The 13,815-nt window shown below is 35.4% G+C and overlaps 1 protein-coding gene and 1 long non-coding RNA gene across 2 annotated transcripts; one reads left to right on the forward strand and one right to left on the reverse strand.

The window, feature by feature from the left end:
• Positions 1 to 5,844: 5,844 nt before the first annotated feature.
• On the reverse strand, positions 5,845 to 9,794 carry LOC145041142 (Threonyl-tRNA synthetase). The gene is made up of 19 exons (XM_078989091.1): positions 9,485 to 9,794; positions 9,143 to 9,380; positions 8,984 to 9,043; positions 8,793 to 8,882; positions 8,612 to 8,686; positions 8,375 to 8,503; positions 8,197 to 8,286; positions 8,025 to 8,113; positions 7,848 to 7,944; positions 7,692 to 7,778; positions 7,517 to 7,601; positions 7,337 to 7,431; positions 7,209 to 7,241; positions 7,053 to 7,139; positions 6,785 to 6,970; positions 6,481 to 6,702; positions 6,326 to 6,397; positions 6,158 to 6,229; positions 5,845 to 6,072 (listed from the first exon to the last, which is right to left on the reverse strand). Exons 1-19 carry the CDS (start codon positions 9,751 to 9,753, stop codon positions 5,977 to 5,979), a joined length of 2,172 nt encoding a protein of 723 aa, XP_078845217.1. The 5' UTR covers positions 9,754 to 9,794; the 3' UTR covers positions 5,845 to 5,976.
• A 1,724-nt stretch (positions 9,795 to 11,518) lies between these two features.
• Positions 11,519 to 12,947, forward strand: LOC145044312 (uncharacterized). Its single transcript, XR_013681276.1, has 3 exons — positions 11,519 to 11,807; positions 12,012 to 12,141; positions 12,224 to 12,947. It is a non-coding gene; the product is annotated as an uncharacterized LOC145044312 (long non-coding RNA).
• Positions 12,948 to 13,815: the final 868 nt, after the last annotated feature.

Genomic DNA, 13,815 nt, shown 5'->3' on the forward strand with positions numbered 1-13,815 from the left:
TTAGTGAGTTCCCCAAAATATCACATACAACACAACATAATTAACAGTTATGGCTTATCAGCAACCCTGGGACTATCAGCAGTCTTTAGGACTATAATTAGTCCTATGGGCTCTCAACAGCCCTATGGGTTATCAGCAACCCTGGGTACTATCACCAGTCCTGGAGTTATCAGCAACTCAATAATACACATTAGCAATCAGCAAATAAAACTCAACTAGTCTGCAGTGCACATTATAACAAAAATTTTCATTTTTAAAATAGATCAAATAGTATTTTCAAAATCCAAGTATACAACTCAAAAGAAAACTAATGTATCAATTGTCATAAAAATCATAGTAGAATATTATATACGGAAACATGTGGTGTATAGCGCCCGGTTCCGGATACGTATTTTAAACATGAATTTTTGCATTTTTACTCTGGGACTTGGCGAGTTGGAGGCCCCAACTCGTCGAGTAGAGGTGAACTTGGACACGGGTGGAAGGACCTACTCACCGACTCGTATGCCCCGACTTGACGAGTTGGCCTGTCTGGATGAAACCCTAATTTTAAGGGTTTGCACCCTATTTAAACACCTTAACTGGCTTCCTTTACAGCCTCCAGCACCCTCAGACCATCCTCGCGAAACCCTAATCAATTTTTTAGTGTTCTTGAGCTCTTTGTGCCATTTTGTTTGTGTTAGAAGCTTGAGAAGAAAGAGAAGGCTTGGGAGATCAAGAGAAGGCAAGTAGATCCAGAAGTTTTGCCACATTTCCAACTTGTTTAAGGTAAAAAGATTCAACCTTGACCATTTATGTCTTAGATCTCTAGTTAGGGAAAGTTTCTACCTTTTCTAACCTTTAGTAGAGCCATTTTCGAGATTTTGTGGTTCTAATGGGGTATAACTTTAGATCTTGAACCATTGAGGGTTCCCATGGCATAAAGGTGCCAACTTTATGGCCATGGGAGTCCCATGCACCTTGTGGACCTCATTTTTGGGTCTTTTGAGCTTGAAGACACATGCATGGACGTAAAGTTTGTGACTTTAAGTGTAATATGGACCCTACGAGGTTAGATTTGTGTTCTGAATGCTTTAAGGCTGACTGAAATCGACTGAATAGTTTTAGACATAGAGGGACTCGGTGAGTCGCTTATGGAACTCGATGAGTCGCTCATGCGACTCGGCGAGTCGGGTCGCAGTTTCCCCCAAACCTTTTCTGATAACGAGTAATTTGTTGAGTTAGAAGAAGACTCGGCCAGTTGGGTTCGTTTATGGACCTAAAGATCATGATACTGGGCGAGTTTAAGAACAAAATCGGAGAGTTCAAGACTAAGTCCCAATTACATGAAGAAGAACTCGACGGGTTCATGGAGAACTCAGCGAGTCCAGGACTAAAAGTGTCAACTTTCATGAAGAAGGACTCGACGATTTCATGGGGAACTCGACGAGTCAAGGACTAAACGTCCTAACTAGCTTGAAGACGGGCTCGACGAGTTAAAGGATAAACTCGCCAAGTCATGTGCAAAGAGTCCCGACTCTGTAGGAAGGACAACTCGGTGAGTTCTTGAAAGACTCGACGAGTAGGATCGAAACTTGTAGCATTTGTGGATTATGGAACTCGACGAGTTGGTGGACCAACTCGGCGAATCGAGTCAACCAAATGTTGACTTTGACCAAGGTGCTAACCTTGACTTTGACTTTGACCTGAGTTGACCCTTAAAAGGGGTTAAGAGCATGAAGTGGTAATTAAGGAAGGTTGTTATGTGTAGGAGTTGAGAGGAGTTGACCCCGGAATCGAGGACAGTTCGACACAGCACGACATTGAGGTGAGATACCTCCCAATAAAGTGGGTCGAAGGCACCAATGTCGGCCCACTAGTAGTTGATTATAGTTAAGACAGTTGTCTGCATGATGATTGTCTAGTATGTCAATATATGTTATGAGTTATGTGTTAGCATGTCATGATGGTATGTGATAGTAGTAGTAGGGGTGGTTAGACCCCAGTATAGGTTGTAAGGACCGACAAGGTAGGTCGGGCACCCCAGATAGGCCTGACAGTATGTTTATGTTATGCTATTATGTAGTGGTAGTAGTAGGGGTGAAATAGTCCCCGTAGCCGGTTGAGTTAAACCGGAGGGCAGGTCGGCACCCCAGAATGGCCAGACAGGGTAGGTCGGCACCCCAGAATTGCCGGAAAGGGTAGGTTGGCACCCCATAATGGCCAGACAGGGTAGGTCGGACACCCCAGAATTGCCCGGCAGTATGCTTGTTATGTGGTATGTGGTATGATGGGGGAACTCACTAAGCTTCATGCTTACAGTTTTCAGTTTTGTTTCAGGTACCTCTTCAGTGAAGGGGAAGGAGTTGGTGTGGTAGCTACGCATCACACAGACACAGAAGATTTCCGCACTATGATGTTCTTGGGGTTGTACTCTGACGATAGTACTATTTGTATGATATGGTTTTGAGAAATGTGATTATGTTTTTACGAAAAGATGTTAATCGGTGATGTTTTATTACAAATGTTTTATAAATCGCTTTATTAAAGTGAAATTTTTGGTCTCGGAATTCTAGATGTTACATGGTGTGTGCCCTGCAACCATCCCGAACTCTTCTATTGAAAACCAAAGTACCTGAAACATAAACTGAAAACGGTATGTACGAAGCTTAGTGAGTTCCCCAAGATACCACATACCATACATAACGAAACATATAATGGGCCCCACCCTGTCATCGAGCCCCGTCCGGCATCGAGCTGAGCTCGATAAACGGGCCCCGCCCAACATACAATAACATCTATCAAATAACCACATACACATGCACTAATCACATAGATACATAGCATAGAAATATTCGTCGGGCCCCGCCCGACATCGGGCCTTAACCCGAAAAACATATAAACACAAGCATATGCAAGAGTCACAAAGACAACTAGCATACAAACAACATAACATAAACATAGGGCAGCATTGGTGCCTTCGGCCTGCTGAACCAGTAAGAAAACTCACCTCGAATGTAGAAGCTCACTGAAAGAATTCTCTAGCTGCTGCCCTAGCGACACCTCTGAACTGCCAGATCAAAACAACACCTAATTAACAATTGGGTTCCAATCCATAACCACAACTTCATACCTGGGGTAAAAAGATCATTTTACCCCTAACCTAGCCCTGCCTAAAACCATGATCCAATTACAATTTGAAAGGCCTAAAGGCCCACTAATCAACCAATGGCCCAATTTTCCAAATTAGGCCCAAACCCCATATGGGCCTTATCCTATACCCATAATTCCCTTAATTTCAATTCAGATTACCTCAAGTACCCCTTGGGACAAACTTGTTCAATAACATAAATCGAAAGTCAAAGGCAACGGTCCAAATTGACCCAACTCGCCGAGTTGACCGTCAACTCGTCGAGTTTCTTCATTAACTGCTCAGATCGGGAAAAACCAGGTCAACTCGCCGAGTTGACCGAAAAACTCGCCGAGTTCTCCCAAGAACCAATAGCTTAATGCATTAAGCTGCCTTCATCGAATCCAAGAGCTCCAAAGCTCAAATCTCGACCAAAATGAGATCAAAAAGGGTAAAGTTTCCAACTTTACCCCTAGGAACCACCTAAATGGATCCAAATCCAAACCTTAGACTTAAAAGAGTGATGGATTAATCATTAAGCACTTAATCATCAAAGACAAGACCCCAAAATGCAGATCTGACCCCATAAGGCTAGATGGTCACATAAAGTTTCCAAATTTATGCTTAAGCATGACCAGGAGGAACGCAAAAGCTCAAAAAGGGCTAAATGAAAGACTCAATGAATGCATGAAGCCCTTTAATTCATAAAGTTGGCACCATTATGTCAAAAGAGCTAATGTAGATCTTAACTCTGAAGGAATAAACACTTGGGACTTCTACTTCCGCAACAACCACCCATCCATTGCTAAAAACATACAATCTAACCCACGAAGAGATCTAAGCAGATATTAAGCAATGTTAGAACTTTATACCCGAAATGTGCTGGAAATGGGGCAGAGAATCAAGATCTGAAAGCTCCTACTTAAACCACCACCTTGCACCAAGCTTCTCTTCCTTCAATGAGCTTCAAACACACCAAAACACACCCACAATGAGCTCACAACACTCAAGGAGATGTTTAAATAGGGTGCAAAACCCTAAAATTTAGGCTTTCTCAATCAACGTCCAACTTGTCGAGTTTCCTCCATAAACTCGTCGAGTTGGTCCATAAAAACGTGCGTCCCAAAAACCTCCAACACATCAAGTTCCCACCATAAACTGGCCGAGTTGGTCCCTAGGAAAGGGAATTTATTTCCACAATTAACCCTTTAGATTCCAAGTGTTACACACACTCACACCAGTATGACATAGGTAACATAATATGAAGACTCCCCTAAGCTAAACAACAAAAGCTCCAAAGTAGTCTCAACAAGAGAACTAGCCACCCAAGCTACCTAAAGTCAAACAATGATTGTCTCTTAGCTAAATATTCAATTCTATCCAAATTTGATAAAAGTGATACATGTCAAAAAATTCAATGGTCAAAAGTTAACACACCAAGCCACCACATTGTGGCCAAGCTTATGCCACATTATTATCAAGCATTTTATTCTTATTTTTCAAGCTTACGTCACATTATTATCAAACATTTATTCTTATTTTTTTTAATGACTGAAAATTTATCCGATTACAATACGTCTAAAAAGTGCATGTCTTTTGACATGGTTACTCTTATGAAACAAAAAAAATTTAAAATATTTTTGGGAATGACCTTTGGCTCTACTTGTGTTGCCGCCCTAAATTCTAATATAAATGTTAAGAGTGGCGTATCACCTTCATTTTCAAACATTGCCGTCAAATTTGAATATATCCCAAACCAAACCAAGATTTGTTGAAAATCAAATATTGATTTTCAATAAAACTTTTTAAAAGTTATTTTCAGCCAAATTCTACTATAATAACTATAATAAATGAAATGAGATCAATTTTCTCACGTGTCAATCTCTTATAAGTTTTGATACTTATCATTAATGATATTTTTAAAATAAAATAATATCCACATTTCAATTTCTATGTTTTTTCAATTTTTAAAATAAAAATCATATAATACTTATACTTATATATGTAAAATATTAAATATAATAAATATGATAATAAATTACAATTAATATGTTTTTCACTCCTTCCAATATTTTTTTTTTAAATATTTATTATTTACACTTTGATATTTAATCTTTTTTAATCAATTCATGTGTTACACAAGTTTTACACCTAATAGTATAATAGTTTTTTTTTTAATGACAAATCCCATCACTAAAACTACTACTAATTTCACAAATGTTCCTGACAGGACTTAAACCTTCAATCTCAAAAAGAAAACGCAAGACTTAATACTGATACCGCCGCTATGCTAGAAGCTCTAGTTTAAGATATGATTTTAGTAAATAACAATAAACTTTAAGATATGATTTTAGTAAATAACAATAAACTTGTACCCCAACTAATGAATTAGAAAACTATATGGCATTAAACTTTATAAAAGGCATCTAGTGTCACGGAATTTAAACATCTTGATATTTTAGCTTTCTAGAAAGAAATGCAGAGCAATATATCGGAACAAAGGTCACACGACAGAAGTAGATAAAGGTGAAATAGAAACCATTCAAGAATTTTCAGATTAGATAAATTTTGATTTCATGAAGACACCGATTGGCTACCAAAATTAACTGTATTTTCAGTTTCAGATATTTAGAAATCATGAAAATAGGTCATAAAAGCCCGATTTTAGGCCAAAAACAGGTCACCCAGTTATAACCGTCTGAAACTAGTTAATAAATTAAGCAAAATCCTGCAAATCATCAAAATCAAACCACACTTCCATACAAAACTTTTTAACATATTGGAAAAATCATATCAAATCATATGTTTCTTCTATCCATGCAAAAATGAAAAACTAGCATTCAACATCCATAAATATTGCATTACCCCTAATGAAAAGCTGCAACTTCTTCCTTGAAATGTTGAAGAAGATCCGGAATGGTTTTCACCGAATGTTCCTGCTTGTCTCTCACTCGCACACTTACCTGCAAATACACAACAATCCAAATTACATTTTCGCCCTTTGTCCATTAGTAATCATCAAACATATTAGACAAGATGTGTGTGTACCTTTCCAGTGTTGACTTCCTCTTCACCAACAACCAGTATGTAGTTATACTGAGCCAACTGAGCTTCCCTTACCTACAACACAAAACAATTATAGGCAGCAATGTACTTTTACTTATTTTTTTATTAAAAACAAATAAACCAAAGTAGAAAATTATATCATTATCATACCTTTTTCTGGATTGTTCTATCGGATTTATCAATGTCAACATAATAACCAGCTTCATGAATCTGGTCCATAACCTGCCAAAGAAAGTTTGAAAAATAAATAAAAGAAATGTAATTAGATCATTATATTATATTATATTATATAGTAGAGTAGGTACCTGTTGACCATAGGCTTGTGACTTGTCAGACACAGGGCAAACAATTGCCTGACGTGGACTAAGCCAAAAGGGCCATTTTCCTTTATAATGTTCCAAAAGTATAGCAAACATACGCTCCACACTTCCTAAAATAGCTCTGTGTATCATCACTGGTCTTTCCCTTTTACTTTCATCTTCCGCTGAATACGATAGATTGAAACGTTGAGGGAGTTGGAAGTCCAGCTGTTTATAAATAAATAACATTATGTTATATAACAAAACGACCAAAATACCCTTCCTTGGCGGAATAATAAATAAAAATAACCTGTAGGGTGGCACACTGAAATTTCCTTTTCATGGCGTCAGAAACGGATATATCGATTTTCGGCCCGTAAAATGCCCCGTCAGCTTCGTTGATCTGCCATGGCTTCCCGAATTCATTCAGTGCATCCGCAAGGGCGGTTTCGGCTTTTTCCCATGTTTCTATATCTCCAAGATACTTCTCTGGCCTCTGTAAGGGTAAAATCGTCATTATTGTTATTTTTATCTATACACAAGTAAATGGTAATTGATAAGAAGGTGGACGGACATACGGTTGATAGCTTCAGTTCGAAGGTGAAACCAAATATATCGTATGCGTAATTGATGAACTCCAAAACACTCTTCACTTCATCTTTTATCTGTATAAAATCAACAAAAATGTCTCAGGAAAAGAAGATGTTTAGATGCAAAAATAAATTTAATCTCACCTGTGATTCTCTACAAAAAATATGAGCATCATCCTGAAAAAAATAATAAAAAAATAAAATAAACACACGACATTGTCACAAAATATATTAATTATGAATCAAGATCCAGAAAGCAGATAAGATTTTACCTGCTGGAATCTTCGAACACGGGTCAAACCAGTCAACGCACCACTGGCTTCATTGCGATGCAAAACTCCAAAGTCAGCTATGCGAAGTGGAAGTTCTATAAAATTGAAAAGGTTTATTAATGTTAATAAAAAAAATAGATATATTTTTATATAATATAATATTTAAGTAAGAAGGCTGACCTCTATACGAACGAACCCTGTTATCAAATATCAAGCAATGTCCAGGACAATTCATTGGCTTAAGCCCGAATTCTTGCTTTTCAATCTGTGCATTAAAATCAATGTAATGTAACAACTGTAAATTACATTGAGAAAAAATTATATATCTATATTATTAAGAAAAGTCATGACTTACATCAAATACAAACATGTTCTCTTTGTAGTTGGCAGCATGCCCTGAAGTTTCCCATAGTTGCATGTTGAACATATTTGGTGTGGTGACCTGAAAAAATAATGTTATTGTTACATTAATTATTAATATGTGAGATACTACAACATGAATATAAATTACCTCTGAATAACCTCTTTTTTCATACTCTGTTTGTATAAATGCCATTAGTTTTTTTGTTATTCGAGTACCATGGGGAAGGAAGAAACAACTCCCTGGGCTGAAAAATAAAAAAATAAAAACATTTACTTACAATGTATGTATAAACTATAGATTATATTGTTATCTATGAAAATTTACCTAAGTGGATGGAAAAAGAAAAGTTCTTGTTTTTTGCCCAGTTCTCTGTGGTCATATTTTTTGGCTTCCTCCAGCAGGGCAATGTATTCCTGTATAAATATAACAAACCCATTATTAAAAAAAATAATAATAAGAAAAAAGAAAAGAAAAGGGTAAATGAAAAGAAATTTACCTTGAGACGTTTTTGGTCAGGATAAGATATCCCATAGACTCTTTGTAAGCTTTCACGATCTTTGTTCCCCCTCCAGTAAGCTGCTGAAGCCTAATATTATTTATTAAAAATATATATAAATGAGTAAAGCAAATATATAAACATATTTAATGTCACTTTATAAAATAAAAAACTTTACCTTTAAGCAAGCAATTGCTTTGACGAAAGCGGTATTTGGTATATGGGGCCCACGACACAAATCAACTAAAGGGCCACATCTGTAAACTGTGATAGTCTTGTCTTCAGGTAGATCACTAATAATTTCAACCTGATAAGAATAAGAATTAAGAATAATAATAATAATATTATAATCAATTAACATGTGTTACACATACAAATCCATGGAAAATATGGCATGTCAGATAGGGAAGTTTACCTTAAACTTATTATCAGAAAACATTTCAAGAGCCTGCTTTCGTGACACTTCAATTCGCTCAAAAGGTTGTTTTTCCTGCAAAATAAACATGAAAACATAATAAAGATGCAGATATTTTCTAAATATGATACCAAAAAATATGCCTATTCATGAACTTATATGACAAGGAGATGTAAATTACAGCAACAGCTTTCTTTGCTCCAGAAACAATTTGGTCAAAGTGATCATCATTTAATCCCAGTTCACCATAGAAACCATCATAGTAGAAACCCTGTTACAACATGAGAAAGAAGCCTGTTGTTACTACAAAATTTGCATCAAAAATATCAGACAGATTTACTTGATCAATCAAATGAAGAACTAGAAGGATACCTCTCCTCTTGTAGTACATGGCCCAATACACAATTTGCATCCATATGTCATTTCAAGGGCCTGCAATGAGCTCAAAACAATGTTATATAAATGAATAAAGCATCCACGTTATAAACAGAAATCATTCCCCATAAAACAGATTCATCTTTAGTTCAGTACCTGGCCAAGAATATGAGCGCTTGAATGCCAAAATGTGTCGCGACCCTCATCACTATCAAAAGTGAATATTTTGAGCTGACAATCACCTTCCAAGGGCCTTGACATGTCCCACAGTACTCCATCCACCTGAGAAATCAAAGCATTTGACGCTAAGCTCTTGGATACTTCCTTGGCTATATCGAAAGGAGTTGTTTCCCATTTCTTCCCCTCCTTCACAGTCCCATCCGGTAAAGTAACCCTAAAAAGTAAAAGAACGGAAACCAGTAACAAGCACTCAGTCCAGTTATTTCAGCTTACGCACACCAGCTGTTCGACAATATGTTTATTAAATTCGAAACTTACTTGATTGGGTCGCCGGAAATAGACTGGCGATGCGCAATCTGTTGAGCTTTGATGGACTCAAAAAGTTCGATTCGTTTGGGGATAACTGATTGAAGATAAGCATCGTCCTTGGTGATTGATAGGGAAGACTTCGGGGCGGAGTTTGCAGCCTTTCCCATCAGTGCTGGTGGAGATGGTGACGTGGCGTACAAATGACGAGGAACGGTGGTACACAACGGCGAACGGCGGCAATGAAGAGAGAATCGCCTAAGGAATTGGGAACATAGCATTAGTTGTCTTCTTCAACGCCCGTAAAAGGCTTTTAGGGTCTACTCAGTTCTTCTAGTTTCTTTGCAAAACGCTACCGTATTGTTCTTCAGTCGTTAACTGATTGGGTCATTTGGGTATTACTCTTGTGACGGACCGTTTAATGAGACAGCCCAAATTTAGTGGTCCAATTTAGAGTATTTTTTAATTTATCCAAATTTAGAAAATCTTAGCCCGAGAAAATTAGTTATTTTTCACTTATGTATATCATATTTCCAATATTACATGATATTAAAATATAGGGAAATTTGCGAAAAAGTCCCAATATTTTAGGTCAGTTTACGATTTAGTTCCAAATTAAATTTTGTTTACAAAAAATGACAGATTACCGATTAAAACTTCGGATTAACCCTTCGTGGCCGGTTTCACAGATTTAGTCGGTATCTCGTCTTTTTTCGTTAATTAATCAAAATTTTGGGGCTTTTTCATTAATTAATCAAAATTTTAGGGCTTTTTCATTATTTATTACCAATAAACCAAAATATTTGGATTTTTCTGAAGATTACCTTTAAACTAATATATATTATATGATCTAATTTAATATGTACTATTCCATGTCTTCTTTCTTATGCTTTTCTAGGCTCACTGTGTGCTTTTATCGGTGTCGTCAAACCCAACAACAAAAATCTCACTCACAAGTCTTGTTAACTCCATCGATTTTCCAAAATTATTCATTCACAACTCTATGATCATCTTTCAATCTCCAAATAAAGAACGGAGAAAATCGTTGTTGATTATGTGAATGTCCCTATTACCTAACCATGACTTAAACCGTGGTTCCAACACTTGGATGTTCCTATTACCTAACCATGACTTGAACCCATACACTAATGGCGTTGTCCATAGTGTTGTTAACAATAGAAGACGAATCTCACATGTTCAACCACTAATACATTGGCTCAAGTCTTACTTGGCCCTTGTTTCCTTACAACACTATAGAAGCCCCGACATAAGATAAATCCCACATGGTTCATCATTTATTGTTTTTTTTTTTTTTTTGTCAAAAAGTAAAGCATTTTAGAAGCCCCAAATAGACTAAAACGTAATAATGACAATTATTGTAATATTACAATAATTGTCATTATTACGTTTTAGTTTATTTGGGGCTTCCGGAATGCATTAGTTTTTGGCAAGACACAAACCCTGAAAATTAGGGTTTTCACACTCAGCTCCTACTCGTCGAGTTGGGGTCCTCCAACTCGTCGAGTAGACTCTAGAAATTACGCGACCATTAACACTCTCTACTCGGCGGGTTAGGGCCTCCAACTCGTCAAGTTGATCAGACAACAAGAATATAACTTAATTAAATATTATACCTGGGAGTCGGGATGTTACACCTATTGCAAGGAAACAAGGGTCAAGTAAGATTGAATATAATATATATATATATATATATATATATATATATATATATATATATATATATATATATATTACTATCTTATAAAGGAAATCATATTATTTCTAAAAATAGATTGAATATAATAATGATGTTTTTTAAGACGTCCAAACCATTAAGCTTATAGTAATCACTAATAAAATAATATTAAAATTTAAACTTAACCTTATTTAAATTAAATTGTACAAAAAAATAATACAACATGTATAATCATATAATGCAATAAAAGAATATCTTATTTCATTTTCACGACTTTTTATCTTTCATATTATCTTTTGCTTATATTAAGCCTGGTCCTCCGCCTTTATCTCCGAAAATAATCCCAAAATTTGAAAACTATGATTCTCCCTCATCTTTTCGTCTTCATCTCTGATAAATTCAAGATATACATGTTCTTCATAATTTGCTCTATTCACTATTCAAGTATTCATAAGCTTTCCAACTTCTTCTGTTATTCCTTTATCAACCAGTGATTGATGTTAAAGAAAAATATTGTTTAGGGTTTTGCTTCTATAGGTATAGACTTTTTGACATACAAATGGAATCACCACCATCCGATGCTATCTCTACTGTCGGAGCAGCACACAATCATCTATATTTCTCTTTCGATTTATGGATGTAAGTGACAAATCCAATTTTTTTTGCCTTTTTCTTATTGAATGCCTCCTCCACACACGTACGCGTTCTCTTTTCCACCTTTTGTCACACTAAAAATCCCAGAAACACTCAATAACTTTCATACTGATTTCTAAAATGGGATCTCGGGGCTTGTACATTTTGTGTTTGTTCGTATTCTGAAATCATTATCTTATGATTTGGCAGAGTTCCAACTTTTGAGTTGTAATCATTCCATCCTGAAGATAACCCTTATCCAAGCATCCTCTTTTTTTCAAAAAATGAAAATGAATACTTGTGGCTTTGTCTTACGCCTAGCTAAGTATGTTTTCTTGAGGTGAGATCACCGGTTTACTCTCTTCTTTTTCTTTTAAGGTCAAATGATCACATTTATGCTAAAAATATCAATTTTTATGTAGATTGAAAGTAAGCTGGAGACTCACATCATTGAAAGTAAAAGATGGCTTGGGCTATTGAACTATTCATGATCGTAAAAGATGTCTTGTGGCATTGGTTGTTTGATTTTTTTTATTACTAATGATTTTGTATTTCTATCTGAATCTTTGGTTTATCGCCACCAGGTATGCGCAGCCTTTAATCACCCATTGGACGGAAAGAATGATCAACAAAGTTGTTCCTTGCATCGTTGATTAGTGTTAACCTTATGATTACTATATGTGCTTAAGTACTGACTTTTTTACCCCTTGCATTTTAGAAATCCATTAAGTGCTCTAAAAGACATGATATATTTATTTCTGCCTCATGTTTCAAAATCTTTTTCTTGATGATTATTTTAGTGAAGTTGCTCAAAAGACGTTTGTTTTGATGTGCAGATGATGAGTTGATATGAAAGCAACTGATGGTGTTATTTGGTGATCATGTGTTCGAGGTAAATTCAACCAAGCATATGTTGACTATGTTTAGAAATAGCAAGTATGTTTCAGATTCATTTTTAAGGATATTGTGGTGCCAAAAAACAAGATCTACTTCTGAAAGGTTAAGGTGGGGTACTAAAGTTATCTTAGATTCTTATCTCTGTAGTTTATTTTATGTTGAATACTTTCCTACTACAACAAATAGACTTGAGGGTATTTTCTTGGCTCTATGGAATTTATTTTTTTATCAGAATATTATAAATAAACATGTCAGACCCTTTACAAGTTTTATATGTTCTAGAAATAGAATTATATAGATTAAGTAGATTAGCTGCAAGAAATAGCAATGGTTGTTTTCCAAATTTCATTTGTTTGTTCTTTGGTCCTTTTGTTCGTTATTAAATAAGGAATTTTTACAATACATGGAATTATCATTTCTAAAAGGAATTTGGATTAAAGAATGGTTGAGAGTCCTCAATAAACTGATAAGTAGACTTACATACATGCTCTTGTGTGTGGGAGCTTGTAATATGTTTGATTAGCAAAAGGTGGGTCAAACTAATAAAAAATAAAAATTATAATAAGAAAAAAACATACATTAAAATAGCTAGAACCTTAAATAAAATAAAAATAAGAAAATATAAATGGAACAATTAAAAGAGTATACGGTCCATTTAGGATCTTGGTTCATGAATTCCAAATTAAAACATAAGTTTAAACATTAATCAAATTCAAAATTAATCATATTTTGTTTTGGTTGGAATAACTTTAGATAATTACAAAATAAAATTTTATTTAATTAGGATAATTCATAAAAGTTTGATTAAGAATACATTTTAATGGAATTATCACAAAACATACAATGTCACGAAACTTTATATATACAATAAAAGTTATACAAGGCGTAGCGCCCGGGGTACCATGACGGGTCTCTGCCATTCCATAAGCACCCATAGCATCTATATTAGGCATGGTTCTGCCGTCCCAAAATCGCTTATTGTACAATATCATAAATAATATTACAAAACTCTACAAATTAATTTAAACTTAAACCCTAAATACTAATTTTCGAAACCAAACTATTGGCTGAAATATATTATTCGTTGCCGCTGCATCGTGCGGGTATTCTACTAGCA

The sequence above is a fragment of the Lactuca saligna genome, chromosome 4, assembly GCF_052625555.1.
Source record: "Lactuca saligna cultivar CGN05327 chromosome 4, ASM5262555v1, whole genome shotgun sequence".
NCBI classification, from domain to species: Eukaryota; Viridiplantae; Streptophyta; class Magnoliopsida; order Asterales; family Asteraceae; genus Lactuca; species Lactuca saligna.